The sequence below is a fragment of the Leucoraja erinacea genome, chromosome 9 (assembly GCF_028641065.1).
Source record: "Leucoraja erinacea ecotype New England chromosome 9, Leri_hhj_1, whole genome shotgun sequence".
NCBI classification, from domain to species: domain Eukaryota; kingdom Metazoa; phylum Chordata; class Chondrichthyes; order Rajiformes; family Rajidae; genus Leucoraja; species Leucoraja erinaceus.
The window spans coordinates 20,112,095-20,131,366 of record NC_073385.1 but is presented as its reverse complement, the minus strand read 5'-3'; the positions used below and the strand labels follow the sequence as shown (position 1 = coordinate 20,131,366).

At 53.2% G+C, this 19,272-nt stretch overlaps 1 protein-coding gene across 1 annotated transcript in view; it reads left to right on the top strand.

Moving 5' to 3' along the window:
• Positions 1-4,542: 4,542 nt before the first annotated feature.
• Positions 4,543-19,272, top strand: part of LOC129700594 (uncharacterized) — a 107,831-nt gene continuing 93,101 nt past the window's right edge. The window contains exons 1-8 of the mRNA XM_055641212.1: positions 4,543-4,929; positions 7,613-7,708; positions 9,727-9,819; positions 10,604-10,773; positions 10,923-11,119; positions 11,379-11,479; positions 16,737-16,904; positions 17,389-17,580. Of these exons, the coding sequence (XP_055497187.1) occupies positions 4,543-4,929; positions 7,613-7,708; positions 9,727-9,819; positions 10,604-10,773; positions 10,923-11,119; positions 11,379-11,479; positions 16,737-16,904; positions 17,389-17,580 (1,404 nt within the window). The remainder of the gene's footprint in view (positions 4,930-7,612; positions 7,709-9,726; positions 9,820-10,603; positions 10,774-10,922; positions 11,120-11,378; positions 11,480-16,736; positions 16,905-17,388; positions 17,581-19,272) is intronic.

The following is a 19,272-nucleotide window of genomic DNA, read 5'->3' as shown; positions in this document are numbered from 1 at the left end:
AGGTGTCCACTACACCACCAGGCTCAGACACAGGGAAACCCCCTCCCTCCGCACAGTCCCAACACACACTCCTGGGGTCAGACACAGAGTGACGCTGGAGGCTTGGCAGAGTCAGCCTAGCTGTAAATCCACACTTGTTGTGTTGAGGTTGTTTAAAGGCAGTGATTGGAGTTCAGGACCAGCATGTTCTTGTGAAGTTGAAAGATAAGAACAACAAGGTTAGGGGACCTTGGATGGGAAACAATGTTGTAACTTCAGTCAAAGAGAAGCAAACATATTGAAACTTTTTTAGGAAACTAAAATCAAATGGAATATGATGGGAGAAGGAAAGAATATAAAGAAGGAATTCGGAGGGCAGATAGTCAAGACCTTTTGTCCTTGGAGAGGGGGGAATCGTGGAACAAGGGCACAGGTTCAAGGTGAGAGGAGGGAGTTTTAATGGGGGTCAAAGGGAAAAGTGTTTTGGAATATAGAATAGAAACATAGACAATAGGTGCAGGAGGAGGCCCTTCGAGCCAGCACCACCATTCATTGTGATCATGGCTAATCATCCACAATCAGGAGACCGTGCCTTTCTCTCCATATCCCTTGATTCCGCTAGCCGCTAAGCTCTATCTAAAGGGCCTGTCCTTTGCGCATCATTTACGTGACATCCTAAAAATTGGCGCGTCGTGATGCACGCACGGCGCGTGGTGAGATGTGGTGGCGTATATAGTGACATGCGGTAACACGCAGCGCCCCAGGATTGTGTGAGGCTCAAAATCCTCGCGTGCCACCTGCGTGACGTATCCCTTGCGCACGCTGACGTACTGATGGCGCACGCTGACATACTGACAGTGTACGTGTAGCTCGTGGTGACGTATGGTTACGCACGGTGACGCACGACCATTGCCAATGCTAATTTATTATGCGTCACCGTGCGTAACCAAGCGCCGCCCGTACGCCGTCGGCGGCCATTCTAGTGCCGCACCACGTGACCACCCGGGTATAAAGCACCCGTAGTTTTGAAAATTTTTCACTGGGTAAATCCTTGTCACGGAGATCGGACTAAGTACGAGCGACATCGCAAATGGCTCCCAAAAGAATCAGGGCCCTCAAGACCACTTGGCGCGCGACTGTCGTACTGCTGGACAATTTGTGCACGACAGTCGTGCATCAGTCATTACCGGCCTGTCACGTAAATGACACCCAAGTGGGACAGGCCCTTAACTCTCTTTTAAATTCACCCAGCGAATTGGCGAGTCTTCTATTCCAAGAGCCTTGGGATAAAGGAGTTAAATATTGTGATCTTCAGTGAGCCCCAGTCCCAGCCTCTGCAATAATGATGGGTGGTTCAGTGCAGAGCAGGCAACGATACAGGTAAATCCTGTTTCTCTGCAGTCTGCCATACAACCTGGATGAAAGCTGCAGTGGAAAGCCTTCCCTCCCTGCTCACGGTGCCTTGGACAGAGAGTGGTTTGAGGTTCTGTGTGTGTGGGCGCGTCTCACGTTTGAGTCTGAGAAGATGCCGATCGTGTTAGTCACTGGGTTGGGAGCAGCTCAATAGACAATAGACTATAGGTGCAGGAGTAGGCCATTCGGCCCTTTGAGCCAGCACCGCCATTCAATGTGATCATGGCTGATCTTTCACAATCAGTACCCCGTTTCTGCCTTCTCCCCATATATCCCCTGACTCCGCAAACTTTAAGAGCTCGCAGCTCTCTGGGGCAGTTCCAGCCCAACCACGGCCCCCCTCGGTACAATCAATGCACACAACCAGGCCCTTTGGCCCATCACATCCATGCTGGCCGTCAAAGGTTTATTACTACCACCTGTACCGAGGTGCAGTGAAAAGCTTTGTAACAAATCAGACAATATTATACTTTGAAACAAATCAGACAATACTACACATAAATACAATCAAGTTAAACTCCAGTTCAACAGGTAGAGCAAAGGGGAAGATACAGAGTGCAGAATATAAAATGTCCGCAATGGGGTAGAGGTGAATCGGACAGTACCATAGCTTATAGAAGGACCGTTCAGAAGCCTGATAACAGAGGGGAAGAAGCTGTTCCTGAGTCTGGTGGTGCGCGCTTTCAAGCTTCTGCACCTTCTGCCGGACGGGAGTGGGGAGAAGAAGGAATAACATTTACACAGGTTAATGAATAGGGCAGGTTTAGATGGATATGGACCAAACACAGGCAGGTTGGACTAGTGTGGATGGGACATCTTGTCCAGAGTGGGCAAGTTGGTTCCATGCTATAAGCGGAGGGAGTGGGAGCTGGAGTGTAGGCGAGGCAGGAGGTCTCCATGGTGTACGGAGGCTGCCCAGTGCTGAGTTCATAAGTTCTAGAAGCAGAATTTATGCCACTCGGCCCATCAATTCTATTCCACCATTCAATCATGACTGATCTATCTCTCCCTCCTAACCCCATTCTCCTAATCCCTTTTCCCCATAACCTCTGACACTTGTACTAATCAAGAATCTGTCAATCTCCACCATTGACTTGGCCTCCACAGCCTTCTGTGGCAATGAATTCCTCAGATTCACCACCCTCTGACTAAAGAAATTCCTCCTCATCTTTCTAAAGGAATGTCCTTTTATTCTGAGGCTATGACCTCTGGTCCTAGACTCCCCCACTAGTGGAAACATCCTCTCCACATCCACTCTATCCAGGCCTTTGAGTATTCGGCACGTTTCAATGAGGGCTGCCCCTTCTAAACCCCAGCGAGTGGAAGCTGAGGCAGGTCTCCCTGGTGTGCGGAGACTGCTCAGTGCTGGGGCAGCCCCACTGTAGTGGAGTGCGTGGCCAGGGGAGTTGTGACAGGGCTTGTTGTGAACTGATAAACAGTGGAGGCTTTGTGCTCTGACCTAGTTCCCCATCCTTGTCTTGTTGATGATTACACGCCTTGTTTACAGCCTGGTATTAGACGCAGGGACTCACCGTGGTTACTACAACCCCCCGCCCCCCCCCCCCCCCCCCGTCCTGGTGAAGCCCATTCCTCACACCCAGGGATAGGCTGGGACCTTCCTCAGCAGCGTGGGAATAGATAATAGACAATAGGTGCAGGAGTAGGCCATTCGGCCCTTCGAGCCAGCATTGCCATTCAATGTGATCATGGCTGATCTTCCCCAATCAGTACCCCGTTCCTGCCTTCTCGCCATATCCCCTGACTCCGCTATTTTTAAGAGCCCTATCTAGCTCTGTCTTGAAAGGGAAGGCTGAGACCAGACCCTATCGACATTTAGTTTAGATTGGATTAGAGATACAGTGCAGAAACAGGCCCGCCGAGTCCGCGCCGACCAGCAATCGCCCCGTCCACTAACACTATCCCACACTAGGAACAGCTTTGACATTTACACCAATTGAATTAACCTACAAACCTGTACGTCTTTGGTGTGTGGGAGGAAACCGGAGCACCTGAAGAAAACCCACGCAGGTCACAGGAAGAACATACAAACTCCGTACAGACAGTAGTCAGGGTCGATCCCGGGTCTCTGGCGCTGAGGCAGCAACTCTACTGCTGCGCTGCCGTGCTGCCCAAGGTGTACAAGACCATGAGGGGCATGGACAGCACAAGAACAGGCCCTTCGGCCCACAATGTCCATGCCGAACATGATGCCAAGAGCATCAATCCAAACCAATCCCAGTCTGTCCAGCCTCTAGGTAATTCCATCTAATCCAGGCATCATGAACCTCCTCCACACCCTCTCCAAAGCCTACACATCCTTCCTGGAATGAGCATGACCAGAACTGCACGCAACACCCCACGTGTGGCCTCACCAACATCCTATAGAGTTGCATCGTGACTTCCCGACTCTTGTACTCAGCGCTCAGTCTTACAGTCGGGGGGTTTTAAAGGGGTGTGCTTAATGTGAGAGGGGAGAGATTTAAGAGGGACCTCAGCAGCAATCTTTTCACTCAGAGAGCAGCCCGTATCTGGAACGAGCTGCCAGAGGAAGCTTTAGATGCGGATACAATTACAACTTCTATGGAGGCGGTTGTAATGGAGCATGGCCAGCAGTTCTGCTCCCCCTCCCCTCACCTCCCTCCCCCATCACCTCCCCTCATCCCACTCCCCTTCCCCTCTCTCCCCCCTCACCTCACTCCCCTCCCCCTCTCTCTCCCCCTCACCTCCTCCCCTTCCCCCTCCTCCCCTCCCCTCACTCCCCCCTCCGCACTTCACTCCCTCCTCCCCTCCCCACTCCCCCTCCCCCTCACTCTCACTCCCCCTCCCCTCCCCCCCTCCCCCTCCCCTCCCTTCACTCCCCCTCCCCTCACTCCCTTCTGACTGTGCTGATCTTGTGTTGCAGTTGATCAGGATCAGGTGCAGAAACGGATTTTCACGAACTGGATCAACGCCCAGCTGGCAAAGGTAGGGCTGAGACATCTGAGTACACGGCACTCTGGCACACGGCACTCTGGTACACGGCACTCTGGTACATGGCACTCTGGCACACTGGCATGGCACTCTGGTACACGGCACTCTGGTGGCACTCTACACGGCACTCTGGTACACGGCACTCTGTACACGGCACTCTGGTACACTGCACTCTGGTACATGACACTCTGGCACACGGCACTCTGGTACACGGCACTCTGGTACACGGCACTCTGGCACACGGCACTCGGGCACACGGCACTCTGGCACACGGCACTCTGGTACATGGCACTCTGGTACACGGCATTCTGGTACACGGCACTCAGGTACATGGCACTCTGGTACACGGCACTCTGGTACACGGCACTCTGGTACACGGCACTCTGGTACACGGCACTCTGGTACACGGCACTCTGGTACACGGCACTCTGGTACACGGCACTCTGGTACACGGCACTCTGGTACACGGCACTCTGGTACACGGCACTCTGGTACACGGCACTCTGGTACACGGCACTCTGGTACACGGCCCTCTGGTACACAGCCACTTTGGCACACGGCACCCAGGTACATGGCGAGTCCTGGCACTGCTTCAGGAACCCGCCATCTGCCCAAACGCCAGAGCCAATGTACGGGCAAAGCCTGGCATTACTGGCACAAGCCTCTTTGTGGCTGCACCAGGTTTAAAACCACGTCACACCCTTTACGGTGCCAGACTGGCGGCTCTGTGTACTGTGTGTACTAGTGCTCTACACTTGTACTGTTTCTGAGATGCTCATCTGAGATGTATCAGTGCTTCTGTAGAGTGATACGTACTGAACTGTATATAACAATTAATTTATCTGTACCTCGGTACTTGTGACTTATAAAGTAGCAGACCATACATCTCAGATCTCACACCCTTGACAATGAGACACGGCCACACAGCACAGAACCAGGCCCTTCGGCCCAACTCATGCTCACTAACCAAGTACTATAACTGAGCTAGCCGCCCCTGCCCGCGTTTGGCCCATATCCGTGTAAACCTTTCCTATCCACGTTCCCGTCTGTGTCTTTTTAATGTCACTGTTGTACCCAGCTGTACAGCTTCCTCTGGCCGCTCCTTACACATACCCACCTCCCCGAGTGAAGAAAATGTCCCCAGCGCTCTATTTTAAATCTTCCCCACGCACCTATACCCTCTAGATCTAAACTCCTCTACCTTGGGATAAAGATTGTAAGCATACACCTAACCTATGCTGCTCATTGTTTCATAAACAGTTTTTGAATGATTGAATGGCAGAGTAGACTTGATTGGCTAAATGGCCTAACTCTGCTCCTGTCACTTATCTATCTATCTATATATCTATCTGTCTGTCGGTCTATCTATGTGTCTACTAAAAGTCTCATCTTGTATGTGTGTGTGTACGTGTATGTATGTTTTGTATCTTCCTCAAAACGCTACGCGTTGGCGCTTAATTTTTTAACATATTCTAACTCACATTTTCCCCTCCACGCCGTAACCAGGTTCCCTTCTGATTTCATGCTATGTTTCACGTTATTGATGATTAAAGCTTTAAAAAAAGCCAAATTTAACAATTTTTACTGTTAAAATCCTCCCTGCCAGCTTCCAACACACTTCAATACAAAGTTGCAAGACAGGAACACTCTGAACTTTTCACCTCAATGGGATATCGCAGCACGTGCTTCAACAGGAGGGGGAGGGCCAATTGGTATTGCAATTGGAACTGCTGCGGCAGGCAGGGGAGTGCTGGAATCTTATATTCAGGAACGGGTTCAGTTGGGGAACCATGCCTCCCGTGGGGGCTATGGGTGAGTGGTGAGTGGTGGAATATTGTGTTGGGGGACGAGGCTTCCCGTGTGACAGTCTAGTGAACTTATAAATCTCTGTAAGGTCACCCCCTCAGACGCCTGCGATCCAGGGCAGAAAGTCCCAGGCCTGTCCAACCTCTGCCGATAACTGAAGCCTGCAAGCCCAGGTGACATCCTGGTGAATCTCCTCTGCACCCTTTTCCAACTTACTGACATCCTTCCTGTGGCTGGGTGACCAGAACTGCACACAGTGCTCCAAGCGTGGTCTCACCAACGACTTGTACCCCTCGTGGTCTTGTTCATCTCAGTCAGGTGGTGGGCACATGGAGCAAGCAGCCAGAGGAAGCCGTTCCTCCACAGGTACATGGACAGGAAAGGTTTAGAGGGGTGTGGGCCAAACTCGGGCAGGTGGGGCTAGTGTAGATGGGGCAGCACGGACGAGTTGGGCTGAAGGGTTTGTTTGCGTGCTGGGTGTCCCTATAATAAGGTCGTTGTGCAGCCTCTTTCGCTCCAAAGAAACAAGTTCATTAGTGACAGGAGCAGAATTAGGCCATTCGGCCCATCAAGTCTACTCCGCCATTCAATTATGGTTGATCTATCTCTCCCTCCTATCCCCATTCTCCTGTCTTCTCCCCATAACCCCTGACACCCGCATTAATCAAGAACCTATCTGTCTCTGCCTTAAATATATCCATTGACTTGGCCTCCACAGCCGTCTGTGGCAATGAATTCCACAGATTCACCACCCTATTCATTCCCAGCCTATCCGATGTCTCATCAATGTCCGTGATACGGTGCTGTCATAGAAATATAGAAATTAGGTGCAGGAGGAGGCCATTTGAGCCAGCACCGTCATTCATTGTGATCATGGCTGATCGCCCCCTATCAATAACCCGTGCCTGCCTTCTCCCCATATCCCTTGACTCCACTAGCCCCTAGAGCTCTATCTAACTCTTAAACCCATTCAGTGACTTGGCCTCCACTGCCCTCTGTGGCAGGGAATTCCATAAATTCACAACTCTCTGGGTGAAAACATTTTTTTTTCACCTGTCTTAAATGACCTCCCCTTTATTCTAAGACTGTGGCCCCTGGTTCTGAACTCGCCCAACATTGGGAACATTTTTCCTGCATCTAGCTTGTCCAGTCCTTTTATAATTTTATGTTTCTATAAGATACCCCCTCATCCTTCTAAACTCCAGTGAATACAAGCCTAGTCTTTTCAATCTTTCCTCATATGACAGTCCCGCCATCCCAGGGATCAATCTTGTGAACCTATGCTGCACTGCCTCAATCACAAGGATGTCCTTCCTCAAATTAGACCAAAACTGTACACAATACTCCAGATGTGCTCATCAGAGCCCTATACAACCTGTCGACGAGTGAGGGCCGACTTTGGCCACAGGGCTGTGAGTAACAGTGTTGCCTTTGTCCACTCCAGCACCCCACTCCGTCCGTGGTCCACGACCTGTTCCAGGATCTCTGCGATGGACACCAGCTCCTGGATTTACTGGAGGTGCTCTCCGGACACCAGCTGGTGAGCAAACACTGAGCTAGTCATCACCAAACTGTGTCCTCCACAGATGCTGCCTGACCCCGAGTTACCTTTGTGTAAACCGGCATCTGCAGTTCCTTGTGTCCACATTGAATATAATGTGTTGCTCTCGTGTGGTGGGCTGTGGGGTGGGGGTGGGGGACAGGGTGTTATCTGGTAATGGATGTAGGGGTGAGGGGAAGGGATAGAAAGGATGTGGGGGTGAGCTGTAGTGTGCGTTTGGTGACCCCAGGGTGCTGTGTGGTGACCCCAGGGTGCTGTGTGGTGACCCCAGGGTGCTGTATGGTGACCCCAGGGTGCTGTATGGTGACCCGAGGGTGTTGTGTGTGGTGACCCCAGGGTGCTGTATGGTGACCCCAGGGTGTTGTATGGTGACCCCAGGGTGTTGTGTGTGGTGACCCCAGGGTGTTGTGTATGGTGACCCCAGGGTGACCCCAGGGTGTGTGTGGTGACCCCAGGGTGCTGTGTGTGATGACCCCAGGGTGTTGTGTGTGGTGACCCCAGGGTGCTGTGTGTGTGACCCCAGGGTGTTGTGTGGTGACCCCAGGGTGCTGTGTGTGGTGACCCCAGGGTGCTGTGTGTGTGGTGACCCCAGGGTGCTATGTGTGTGGTGACCCCAGGGTGCTGTGTGTGGTGACCCCAGGGTGTGTGTGTGGTGACCCCAGGGTGCTGTGTGTGGTGACCCCAGGGTGCTGTGTGTGGTGACCCCAGGGTGTTGTGTGGTGACCCCAGGGTGTTGTGTGGTGACCCCAGGGTGTTGTGTGGTGACCCCAGGGTGTTGTGTGGTGACCCCAGGGTGGTGTGTGGCGACCCCAGGGTGTTGTGTGGTGACCCCAGGGTGCTGTGTGTGGTGACCCCAGGGTGTTGTGTGGTGACCCCAAGGTGCTGTGTGTCTGACCCCAGGGTGTGTGTGGTGACCCCAGGGAATTGTGTGGTGACCCCTGGGTGTTGGAGGAGCAATGTGGAGATGGGACCCCTACGGACCCCTGACCACTCAGGGTGTGAGTGTGGTGACGGTGTGCTGTGTGGTGCCCCGGACAGGGTTGTGTGGTGACCCCAGGGGGTTGTATGGACCGTGGGGGGGGCGGGTACCCAGGGTGTTGCTGGGACCCCAGGCTGGGCTGGGCTGGTGACCCCACTCTGTCAAGAAGGCTCCCCAGCGTCTCTTGTGACCTGAGGTGCTGTGTGGAAGGACCCCAGGGTGCTGTGTGTGGATCCTGTGGTGACCCCTGTTGTGTGGTGACCCCAGGGTCGTGTGCATGGTGACCCCAGGGTGCATCGCAGTATGGTATGGCCCACTGCTCTGTGGTGACCGGAAGGCTGTGTGCAGAGGGGACCCCAGGGTGCTAAATGTGCCCAACGCATCACCGGTGCTGTCGCTCCCCTCCACCCCAGGGTGCTGTGTGTGCTGTCTGCTGTGTGGGGCCCCAGGGTGCTGTGTGTGGTGACCCCAGGGTGGACTGTGTGATGACCCCAATCATGGTGACCCCAGGGTGTTTACCCTCCTAGGATCATGGAGGAACCGCTAGTGACCCCGCCGTTGCCGAACCAGCAATGTCGAGGACGGCTTCTTTCGGTTCCTGACTGTCACTCAGTCAACAACGTTGTTCGGTGTCGCCCCTGCCAATCACGATCCCCCCCCCGGGCTAATTAGGGGCGTTATTTATTCAAATCGTTTTACTATGTCTGGGGTCAATGGAGATGCTAAATGGGCATTTTGTTGTCTCTGTACTGTACACTGACAATGACAATTAAAATTGAATCTGAATCTGAGGCTGAACAGGCTGGGCTGGGACAGGCTGGGTTGGGCTGGGACAGGCTGGGCAAGGGACAAGCCGGGCTAGGCAGGAACAAGCTGGGCTGGGACAGGCTGGGCTGGGCTGGGACAGGCTGGGCTGGACTGGGACAAGCCGGGCTGGGCAGGAACAAGCTGGGCTGGGACAGGCTGGGCTGGGTCGGGGAGGACTGGTCAGTGACGGCAACTGTCCTTGGTGTTACAGGTGAAGCTGGTGAACATCAACGTGCCGGATGTGGTGGCAGGGAAACCCACCGTGGTCCTGGGCCTGGTCTGGTCCATCATCCGTCACTTCCAGGTGGGTCTCTACCCCACAAGCCCACTCTAACGACCGCTGATTAGTTTAGTTTATTGTCACGTGTAGCGAGGTACAGTCATAAGCTTTTGTTGCAGAAAGACTGTACAGATTACAATCGATCCGTCCACCGTGTACAGATAGAAAATAAAGGGAAGATAAGTTCCAGTAAAGTTCCCGATTAAAGATAGTCCGAGGGTCTCCAATGAGGTAGATGGTAGCTCAGGACCGCCCTCTAGCTGGTTTAGATGTTTGCTAACAGGGCGTCACGGTGGCACAGCGGTAGAGCTGCTGCCTCACAGCGACCAGAGACCCGGGTTTGATCCTGACTATGGGTGCTGTCTGTACGAAGTTTGTATGTTCTCCCTGGGACCACGTGGTTTTTCTCCGGGTGCTTCGGTTTCCTCCCACACTCCAAAGACGTGCAGGTTTGTAGGTTAATTGGCTTTGTATATATGTAAGGAGTGTGTAGGATAGTGCTGGGGATGGCAATCGCTGGTCGGCGCAGACTCAGTGGGCCGGAGGGCCTGTTTCCACCCTGTATCTCTAATCTAAAGAGCTGGGAAGAAACTGGCCAGGTGCATTTTTATACTTCTGCACCTCTTGCTTGTTGGGAGAGTGGAGAAGAGATAAACGCGTAGGGAGCTTTCTCATCACTGATGAGTTCAGATTTACGTTTAGGTGGTGCTGGGTTTTGGGGTGCAGTGTCAGAGCTGGGTTCTGGGGTACCGTGTCATGGCTGGGTTTGTGGGGTACATTTCCGTGACTGCCTGTTTTGCCACCACAGATGGAGAACCTGACCCTGGGGTTACCTCGAGACCCCAGCGAGAGGCATCTGGTTCCCGACGTCACCTCCTCCCCCACAGGGACCCCCCCACTCAAGAGGGGCCGTTTCCAGTGGCAGTGGGGGGGCTCGGCCCGACAGGCCCTGCTCCACTGGGCCCAGGACAAGGCCAGGTAATGGAGGGGGTGGGGAGGTCAGGGAGCGAGCCGTGTTCTATGTACCAGCGATGCGTGAGCCGTGTGCTGGAGCCATGTTCTTTGTACCAGGCCGTGCATGAGGCATGTTCCGTGTTCCTGGCGTGATGGTGCTCCGTGTGTTACAGGGGGACGCCGGTGCCCATCCGTGACTTTGGCGTGAGCTGGCGGGACGGGCGAGCGTTTGCGGCGCTGGTGAACAGTCTGCACCCTGGGGTGCTGCCCCCCACCCAGCTCCAGCCCTCCTCCCCCGCCCACACCCTCAACATCATCTTCACCACCGCAGAGAACATCCTCGGCATCCCCCGGCTGCTCGAGCCCCACGGTGAGAGGGGGGGGGGGCAAGGGACGGGGCGAGTGGGTGGGTGGGGTGATGGGTATATTTGGGTTGGGGGAGTGGGTGGGTATGCTTGGGGTGGGGGTGGGGGGAATGGATGAGATGGGGATGAGTGGGTGGGGTGGGGTAGAGTGTGGGGGGCGTGGGTGGGGGGGGGGGAGTCAGTGGGGTGGGGTGGATGGGGTGGTGGGTATGCTTGCAGTGGGTGATACTGGGGTCTATCACTGACCTGGTGCTCCTTCCACAGACCTTACCGTTGAGAATCCGGATGAGAAGTCCATCATGACGTATGTGTCCCAGTTCCTGGGCCTCTCCAGGCAGCTGCCCGCGGGCGTACACGTCACCGAGGTAGAGGGGCCACCCCAGCTTCAGCCTCTGTCAATGGGTCAGCAGGGAGGGATGGGCTGAAGGGCCAGTGTCCGTGCTGCATCAAACTCCAGCGTGTGGCCAGGTCTGGCTGTGATCTTGGCCCTGGTTCCCCACAGAATGCGGCAGCTGGAATGTCCAGGGTCAGACTGGGTCTGGTCAATCACCTTCAAGGGCTTGGTCTGTAGGCTGTACGAGACAAATCTACAAGAACCCTGCAGTAAATGGCAGCAATCAAACAGCTGCCCTTCATCAGTCAGGTTCACAAGTGTAGAGGTTATGTCTCAGTTGTACAAGACACGGTGAGGCTGCACTCAGAGTATTGTGTTCCGTTTTGGTCAGTAAATCTAACGAGAGCAGGACCTTCATTGTGAATGGCAGGGACCTGGGTAGTGTTGTCAATAGGCAATTTTATTAGTCACATATACACATAAGTGCAGTGAAATGAATGAAAAAAGAACACACAATAAGATTAAACACAAACATCCACCACAGCATTCTTCTTTGTGGTGGAAGGCAACAAAGTTCAGTCAGTCCTCCTCCTTGTTCACCCGTGGTCGGGGCCATAAACCTCCGCAGTCGCCGCTACGGACTGCCCGATGTACAGGCCCTCTCATCAGGATGGTCGAACACACTGGAGGACCAGAATCGACACTTTCTTACTGGAGACCGGGGCTTCAGGATGTTGTAGGCCGGCGGTCGGAGCTCTTCTCTGGCTGTCCCCGGCGAGGGATCCCGCTCCGGATGGTAAGTCCACGCCGCGCCCACGGCTAATAGCTCCGCAGACCAGCTCTGCGGGTCAGCGATCAGAGCACTCCCTTCTGGCGACCCCAGCAAGGGCTCGCCCGCTCCGCGATGTAAAGTCCACGCTCCGCATGCTGCTGGAACTCCGGGCCCGACTTCGGGAAAGGCCGCACCGATCCATGGTGTTAGGCCGCGAGGGAGGTGACATGGAAAAAGTCTCCTCTCCGTGGAGGAGACGACCAAAAGCGTTTTCCCTCTTTACCGCCCCCTTACCACCGCCAACCCAAGACACACCGAGAAACATTAAAACAAACATTTGGACACACTAAAAAAAAAGAAATAACGAGCACGCCGCTGGCAGGGCAGCCGACTCGCAGCGCCCCCGCCAACTAAGTACAGCAGAGGGATCTAGGAGAACAGGTACATCGTTCCTTGTAAGTGGAGTCACAGGTGGACAAGGTGGTCAAAAAGGCTTTCAGCACATTGGCCTTCATCAGTCAGAGTATTGTAGAAGATTATATACTCTGTAATACTCTATCTATTATAGAGTATTATAGAAGATAGACACAAAAAGCTGGAGTAACTCAGCGGGACAGGCAGCATCTTCAAGTCGAGATCCTTCTTCAGACATTTAGTTACGCCAGCATTTTGTGTCTATCTTCGATTTAAACCAGAATCTGAAGTTCTTTCCTACACATAGAGTATTATAGTTGAGGTTATGTTGCAGTTGTGCAAGACGTTGGTGAGGCAGCTCTTGGTGAGGTGTGTTCAGTTTTGGTCACATCTATCATGTGTACACATGGATCCCACCCCGGATGGCAGGCATCTAATCACGTATTCACAGAAGGTAGACAAAAATACTGGAGAAACTCAGCGGGTGAGGCAGCCTCGAGCAATCCTTGTATGTCTCACCCGCTGAGTTTCTCCTACCTTCGGTTTTTCCAGCATCTGCAGTTCTTTCTTAAACGTGTTCACAGAAGGTGCGCGGCCGTGCCAGTGGTTTTGCGCAGGATGCGTTACAACCAGAGCTCGGCGCTCGGCCGCTGCTCGGGGCGATCGGCGGGCCGGATGATTACGGGGGAAAAAATCCGCCCGCGGGCCGGATGATTTTGGGTTATGGGCCGCATTTGGCCCGGGGGCCGTAGGCTGCCGACCACTGATCTACAGGGATGATGCCAGGAGTTGAGGGCCTGAGCTCCAGGGATCGGTTACCAGCGATTCAGTGATGGCACAAGACATTTTGGCAAATGCTTAAAAAGGCAACAACACAGGCAGTGAAAAAAGCAAATGGTATATTAACATTCATAGCAAAAGGATTTGAGTATAGGAGTAGGGAGGTTCTACTGCAGTTGTACAGGGTCTTGGTGAGACCACTCCTGGAGTATTGCGTGCAGTTTTGGTCTCCTAATCTGGGGAAAGACATTCTTGCCATAGAGGGAGTACAGAGAAGGTTCACCAGACTGATTCCTGGGATGGCAGGACTTTCATATGAAGAAAGACTGGATAGACTCGGCTTGTACTCGCTAGAATTTAGAAGAGGAGGGATCTTATAGAAACTTACAAAATTCTTAAGGTGTTGGATAGGCTAGATGCAGGAAGATTGTTCCCGATGTTGGGGAAGTCCAGAACAAGGGGTCATAGTTTCAGGGCTGCCAACATTGGGTGAGAGTTGGGAGTGAGAAATTGCGAGAGACCAAGCCCGAGGGAGTATAGCGACGGGGGAGGGGGGAGGGGTGGCCCCTCCCATTGGTACGGAACATTTGCATTTTTCAGCTTGAAATTGTGCAATATGGTGCATATATGGTGCAATATATATGCTTTAAATTGGATTGGAGCGTTTTTGAAAGGGGGGAGGCTGTGCAATCACTGATCACTGGCCTTGGGGGTACCCGGTGAGGGAGTGGAGCAACCGAGTGGGGAGAGGGTGTGGAAGATGGGTGGCCCCCCTCCCAGGGTAGGAACTTTTTGAAATTTGATGTATTAAAATCATGTTTTAGTGCACTGTAGAAGTATGATTTCAATGTTTTTTGTACAAAGTATTTTTAAGATGTAACTTTTTAAGGGGTAACTGTATCCACACAAAGGGTGATGGGTGTATGGAACAAGCTGCCAGAGGAGGTAGTTGAGGCAGGGACCATCCCAACAATTAAGAAAAAGTTAGACTAATACATGGATAGGACAGGTTTGGAGGTATGGACCAAAAGCAGGTGGCGTAGCTGGGACATGTTGGCGGGTGTGGGCAAGTTGCACCGAAGGGCCTGTTTTCACACTGTATCACTCTATGACTACATTATACCTCCACCATGCATGAATGCTTCAAAATCAAGTGATCGAGTTTTATTGCCATATACTCAAGCATAGAAACATAGAAAATAGGTGCAGGAATAGGCCATCGGCCCTTCGAGCCAGCACTGCCATTCAATATGATCATGGCTATTCATCTAAAATCAGTACCTCTTTCCTGTTTTTTCCCCATATCCCTTGATGTCGTTAGCCCCAAGAACTAAATGTAACTCTCTCTTGAAAACATCCAGTGAATTGGCCTGCACTGCCTTCTGTGGCAGAGAATTCCACAGATTCACAACTCTCTGCGTGAAGAAAGTTTGTTCTCATCTCAGTCCTAACTGGCCCCCCCCTTTATTCTTAAACTGTGACCCATGGTTCTGAACGCCCCCAACATCGGGAACATTTTTCCTGCAGTTACAGTAAGTGAAAATCTAGCAGGCAAGCAGGATGCTTTCACCAACCACCCCCATTTGAAGTCCACTATCTTCCACCGTATCTACCCAGTGCTTGGTACTTACTTCCAGCAGCCACTGGTTGTCCTCCAGGATGTACCGAGCCGCAGCCTGATCCATGCCGGTCACCTGGGCGAATTCGGCACAGAGACTCTCACGGCAGCGGCGCAACGCTTCGACGCCTCCGACGGCCCGGGACTCTTGCACTGAGGCTGCTCCATGGCCGGAGCTGCAGTGAGCGACTCGCCAGCCCAGCAAACACTCGCCAGCCCCGCTCCCCGTCCGCATCTGTCCCCGCCGCTGCTTCTGCTTCCAACACCCGCGGCCCATGCAGTTGATATGAGTTTTGAAATTTTCGTTGATCACAGAATTTCTCACAACAGAGCGAGAGAAATTTGTGATCAGCGTGAGAATTTGGTGAAATGCGTGATTCTCACGCTCAATACATGGGAGTTGGCAGCCCTGCCTCTCTATCCCCCTCTCCCTCTCTCTCCACCTCCCTTTCCCTCCCACCTCACTCTCATCCTTCTCTCTCCCCTTCCCCTCTCCCCTTCCCTCTCTTCTCTCTCCCTCTCTCTCTCTTCCCCCTCTCCTTCCCCTAACTCTCTCTCCCCTCTTTCCCCTAACTCTCTCCCCCCTCTTCCTCCATTCTTTCCCCTAACTCTCTCTCCCCTTTCCCCTAACTCTCTCCCCCCTCTCTCTCTCCCTCTCTTTCTTCTCTATCTTCCTCTCTTCCCCCCTCTCTCTCTTTCTCCCTCACTATCTCTCCACACTCTCCCCTCTATCTCTGTCTCTCCTCTCATCTCTCTCTCCCATTTCTCCCTCCCACCTCACTCTCCCCCTGGCTCTCTCTTTCTCCTCTGTCTCTCTCCTCTTTGCCCCCATCTCTCTCTCTCTTTTACCACCTCTCTCTCTTCCCCCCTCTCCCTCTTTTCTCTCTCCATTCACGCCCCCTCTGTCTCTCCCCTCTCTCTCCCCATTGTCTCCCTGTCTCCATCCCCTCTCTCTCTCTCCACCTCCCTTTGAGAGTCTGTCCCTTTGGCACAGAGACTCTCGCGGCAGCGGTGCAACGCTTCAGACGGCACGGGACTCTTGCACTGTCCGGAGTGCTCCATGGCCGGAGCTGCAGTGTCAGCCCCGCAAACACTCGACAGCGCCGCCACTAACACTCGCAAGTCCCGGCTCCCCGCATCTGTTCCCGCCGCTAGTTCTGCTCCCATCCCTCCCGCAGCCCCGGCTCTCCAACACCCGCGGACCATGCAGTTTACCCGAGTTTTGAAATTTTCGTTGATCACAGAATTTCTCACCACTGAGCGTGAGAAATTTCTGATCAGCGTGAGGGCGTGAGAGTTTGCTTGAGGGCATGAGTCTCACGCTCAAAGCGTGAGCAGCCCTGACTTAGTTTTAGAATAAGGGGTAGGCCATTTAAGACTGAGATTCACACCCAGTTGTGAATCTGTGGAATTCTCTGCCACAGAAGGCAGTGGAGGCCAAGTCACTGGATGTATTCTAGAGAGTCCGGTTTAGCTCTTAGGGCTAATGGAATCATGGGATATGGGGTGAAAGCAGGAATGGATTTTGGATGATCAGCCATGATCATATTGAATGGCGGTGCTAGCTTGAAAGGCTGAATGGCCTCCTCCTACACCTATTTGTTTCTGTTTCTGCTGGAGGGGAGCGGGGAGAAGGAGGAGCGGTGCGGGTGGGACTCTGACCGTGACTCTGTGTGACGTCTCTCTCTCTCTCTCTTCTGTTAGGAGGCGTTGGGTGCCCCCTGGGCAGAGGGCAGGGAGCACCCTGAGGTGCAGGCCAACGTCAGGCAGGACTTTGAAGACGCACGGAGAGAGATGGAAGGCTGCATCGAGGGAGCGGTGTCCTTCCTCCAGGACCAGGGCAGCCCCCAGCAATTGTTGGCCAAGCACCAGGTAAGATGGCGGAACACGCCGGGTCTACCGCAGGGCCTGGGCAGGGGTGAGGGTGGGGAAGGAGTGGCTGGGGGAGGGAGGAGTGAGGTTGGTTAGGATGGGAGTCGTGAGCTGGGGGTGGAGGGAGGGTGGAGGTGGTGAGGATGAGGGTTGTTGGGGGTGGGGTGAGGTTAGGGAGGGTGGGAGTCATGAGAGTGGGGAAGGGAGGGGTGAGAGTGGGGTCATGGGTGGGGGGTGAGAGGGGGAGGGGGGGTGGGGGGAGGGTGAGAGTGGGGAAGGGAGGGATGAGGGTTGTTGGGAGTGGGGGTGAGGTGGCTGGGGGAGGGAGGGGTGAGGGTGGGGAAGGGAGAGGTGGGGGGGGTTGTGAGGGTGAGGGTTGTTGGGGGTGGGGGGGCAGTGGGGTGAAGTTGGTTTTGGTGGGGGTCGTGAGTGAGAGTGTGCCCTGACCACCTGTAAGCCCCCTTCCCCTGTGTATCGCCCTCAGGAAACGATCCAGAGGTTTGAGTCGGGGGTCTTGCAGCGGTTCTTGGACTCCACCCATCACATGCAGACCCTCCTCACTCCCGACAGCAGCCTCATGGTGGCCGATCAGCAAGAGGACCTCTGCCGAAAGTGGACGGTGAGACCACCCACCCAGGGGGGGCCAGACCACAGGTTGCAGGAAAGATGTTGTCAAGTAGAGAGTGCAGAGATTTGCGAGGATGTTGCCGGGAGTGGAGGGCCTGAGCTATAGGGTGAGGTTGGGCAGGCTACGACTATATTCCTTGGAGCACAGGAGGATGAGAGGAATAGATCGGGTAGACGCACAGCGTCTTTCACCCAGGATAGGGGAATCAAGAACCAGAGGACATAGATTTAAGGTGAGAGGGGAAAGATTTAATAGGAACCTGAGGGGCAGCTGTTTCACACAAAGGGTGGTGGGTGTTGGGAACGAGCTGTCGGAGGAGGTAGTTGAAGCAGGGACTATCACAATGTTTACAAGACATTTGGGCAGGTAGATGGATATGATTGTGTTAGAGGGATATGAGCCAAACGCAGGCTGGTGCGACTAGTGTGGATATGTTGGTCGGTGTTGGCAAGTTGAACCAAAGGGCCCGTTTCCATGTTGTTTGGAGGGTGCGGATGCGGAAACTGATGAAGGCTAATGTACCTGAAAGTTTTCTTGATCACCCTATTTACCTGTGACACCACTTTAAGGGAACTATGTAGCTGCTCTCCACTCTCATAGATCTCTGCAGCTGTCTCCGTAGCTGTGAAGCTGCTGTGAAGCTCACACCCTGGTTTCACCTCCATAAATGCTTCCAAGATGGGGCCCACCCAGGCGACTATTTGTGGGCTAACCACAGGAGCAGATCTACAATCACATATTACAACCGCTACACGCTCTTAAATCTCCATCCATACACTGTATATAACATGACTGTAATCAGGTGTAGTCTTTCTGCTGACTGGATCGCACACATCTGTACTGCCTCCGAGATGGATTCTTAGAGCAGCTTGTACTGGAGCCTACCAGGGAGAAGGCAATTCAAGATTTAGTGTTGTGTAATGAACCGGATTTGATCAGGGAACTCGAGGTAAAGGAGCCATTAGGGGGGAGTGACCATAATATGATGTTTTAATCTACAATTTGAGAGGGAGAAGGGTAAATCGGAGGTGTCAGTATTACAGTTGAACAAAGGGGACTATGGAGCCATGAGGGAGGAGCTGGCCAAAGTTGACTGGAAAGATACTCCAGCAGGGATGACAGTGGAACAACAATGGCAGGTATTTCTGGGAATAATACAGAAGGTGCAGGATTAGTTCATTCCAAAGAGGAAGAAAGATTCCAAGCGGAGTAAGGGGCGACCGTGGCTGACAAGGGACATCAGGGACAGTATAAAAATAAAAGAGAAGAAGTATAACATAGCTTTCAAGAGAGAGTTAGATAGAGCTCTTGAAGATAGCGGAGTCAAGGGATATGGGGAGAAGGCAGGAACGGGGTACTGATTGTGAATGATCAGCCATGATCACAATGAATGGCGGTGCTGGCTCGAAGGGCTGAAAGGCCAACTCCTGCACCTATTGTCTATTGTCAAAAGGTTTCCACTGTATACCACCCACTTTAGTGTTATCAGCAAACATACTCATTATGTCTTCTACATTCTCACCAAATAATTGATATAGATGACAAACAGCAACGGGCCCAGCACCAAACCCTGAGGCACACCACTAATCACAGACGTCCAGTCCAAAAATACAACCTTCCACCATCACCCTCTGCTTCCCTCTGTGAAGAGAATTCCCTAACCTGTCAGCTAGCTCTCCCTGGATCCCATGCAATCTAACCTTCCAGAGCTGCTTCCCATGTGGAAGAAGGGTCTCGACC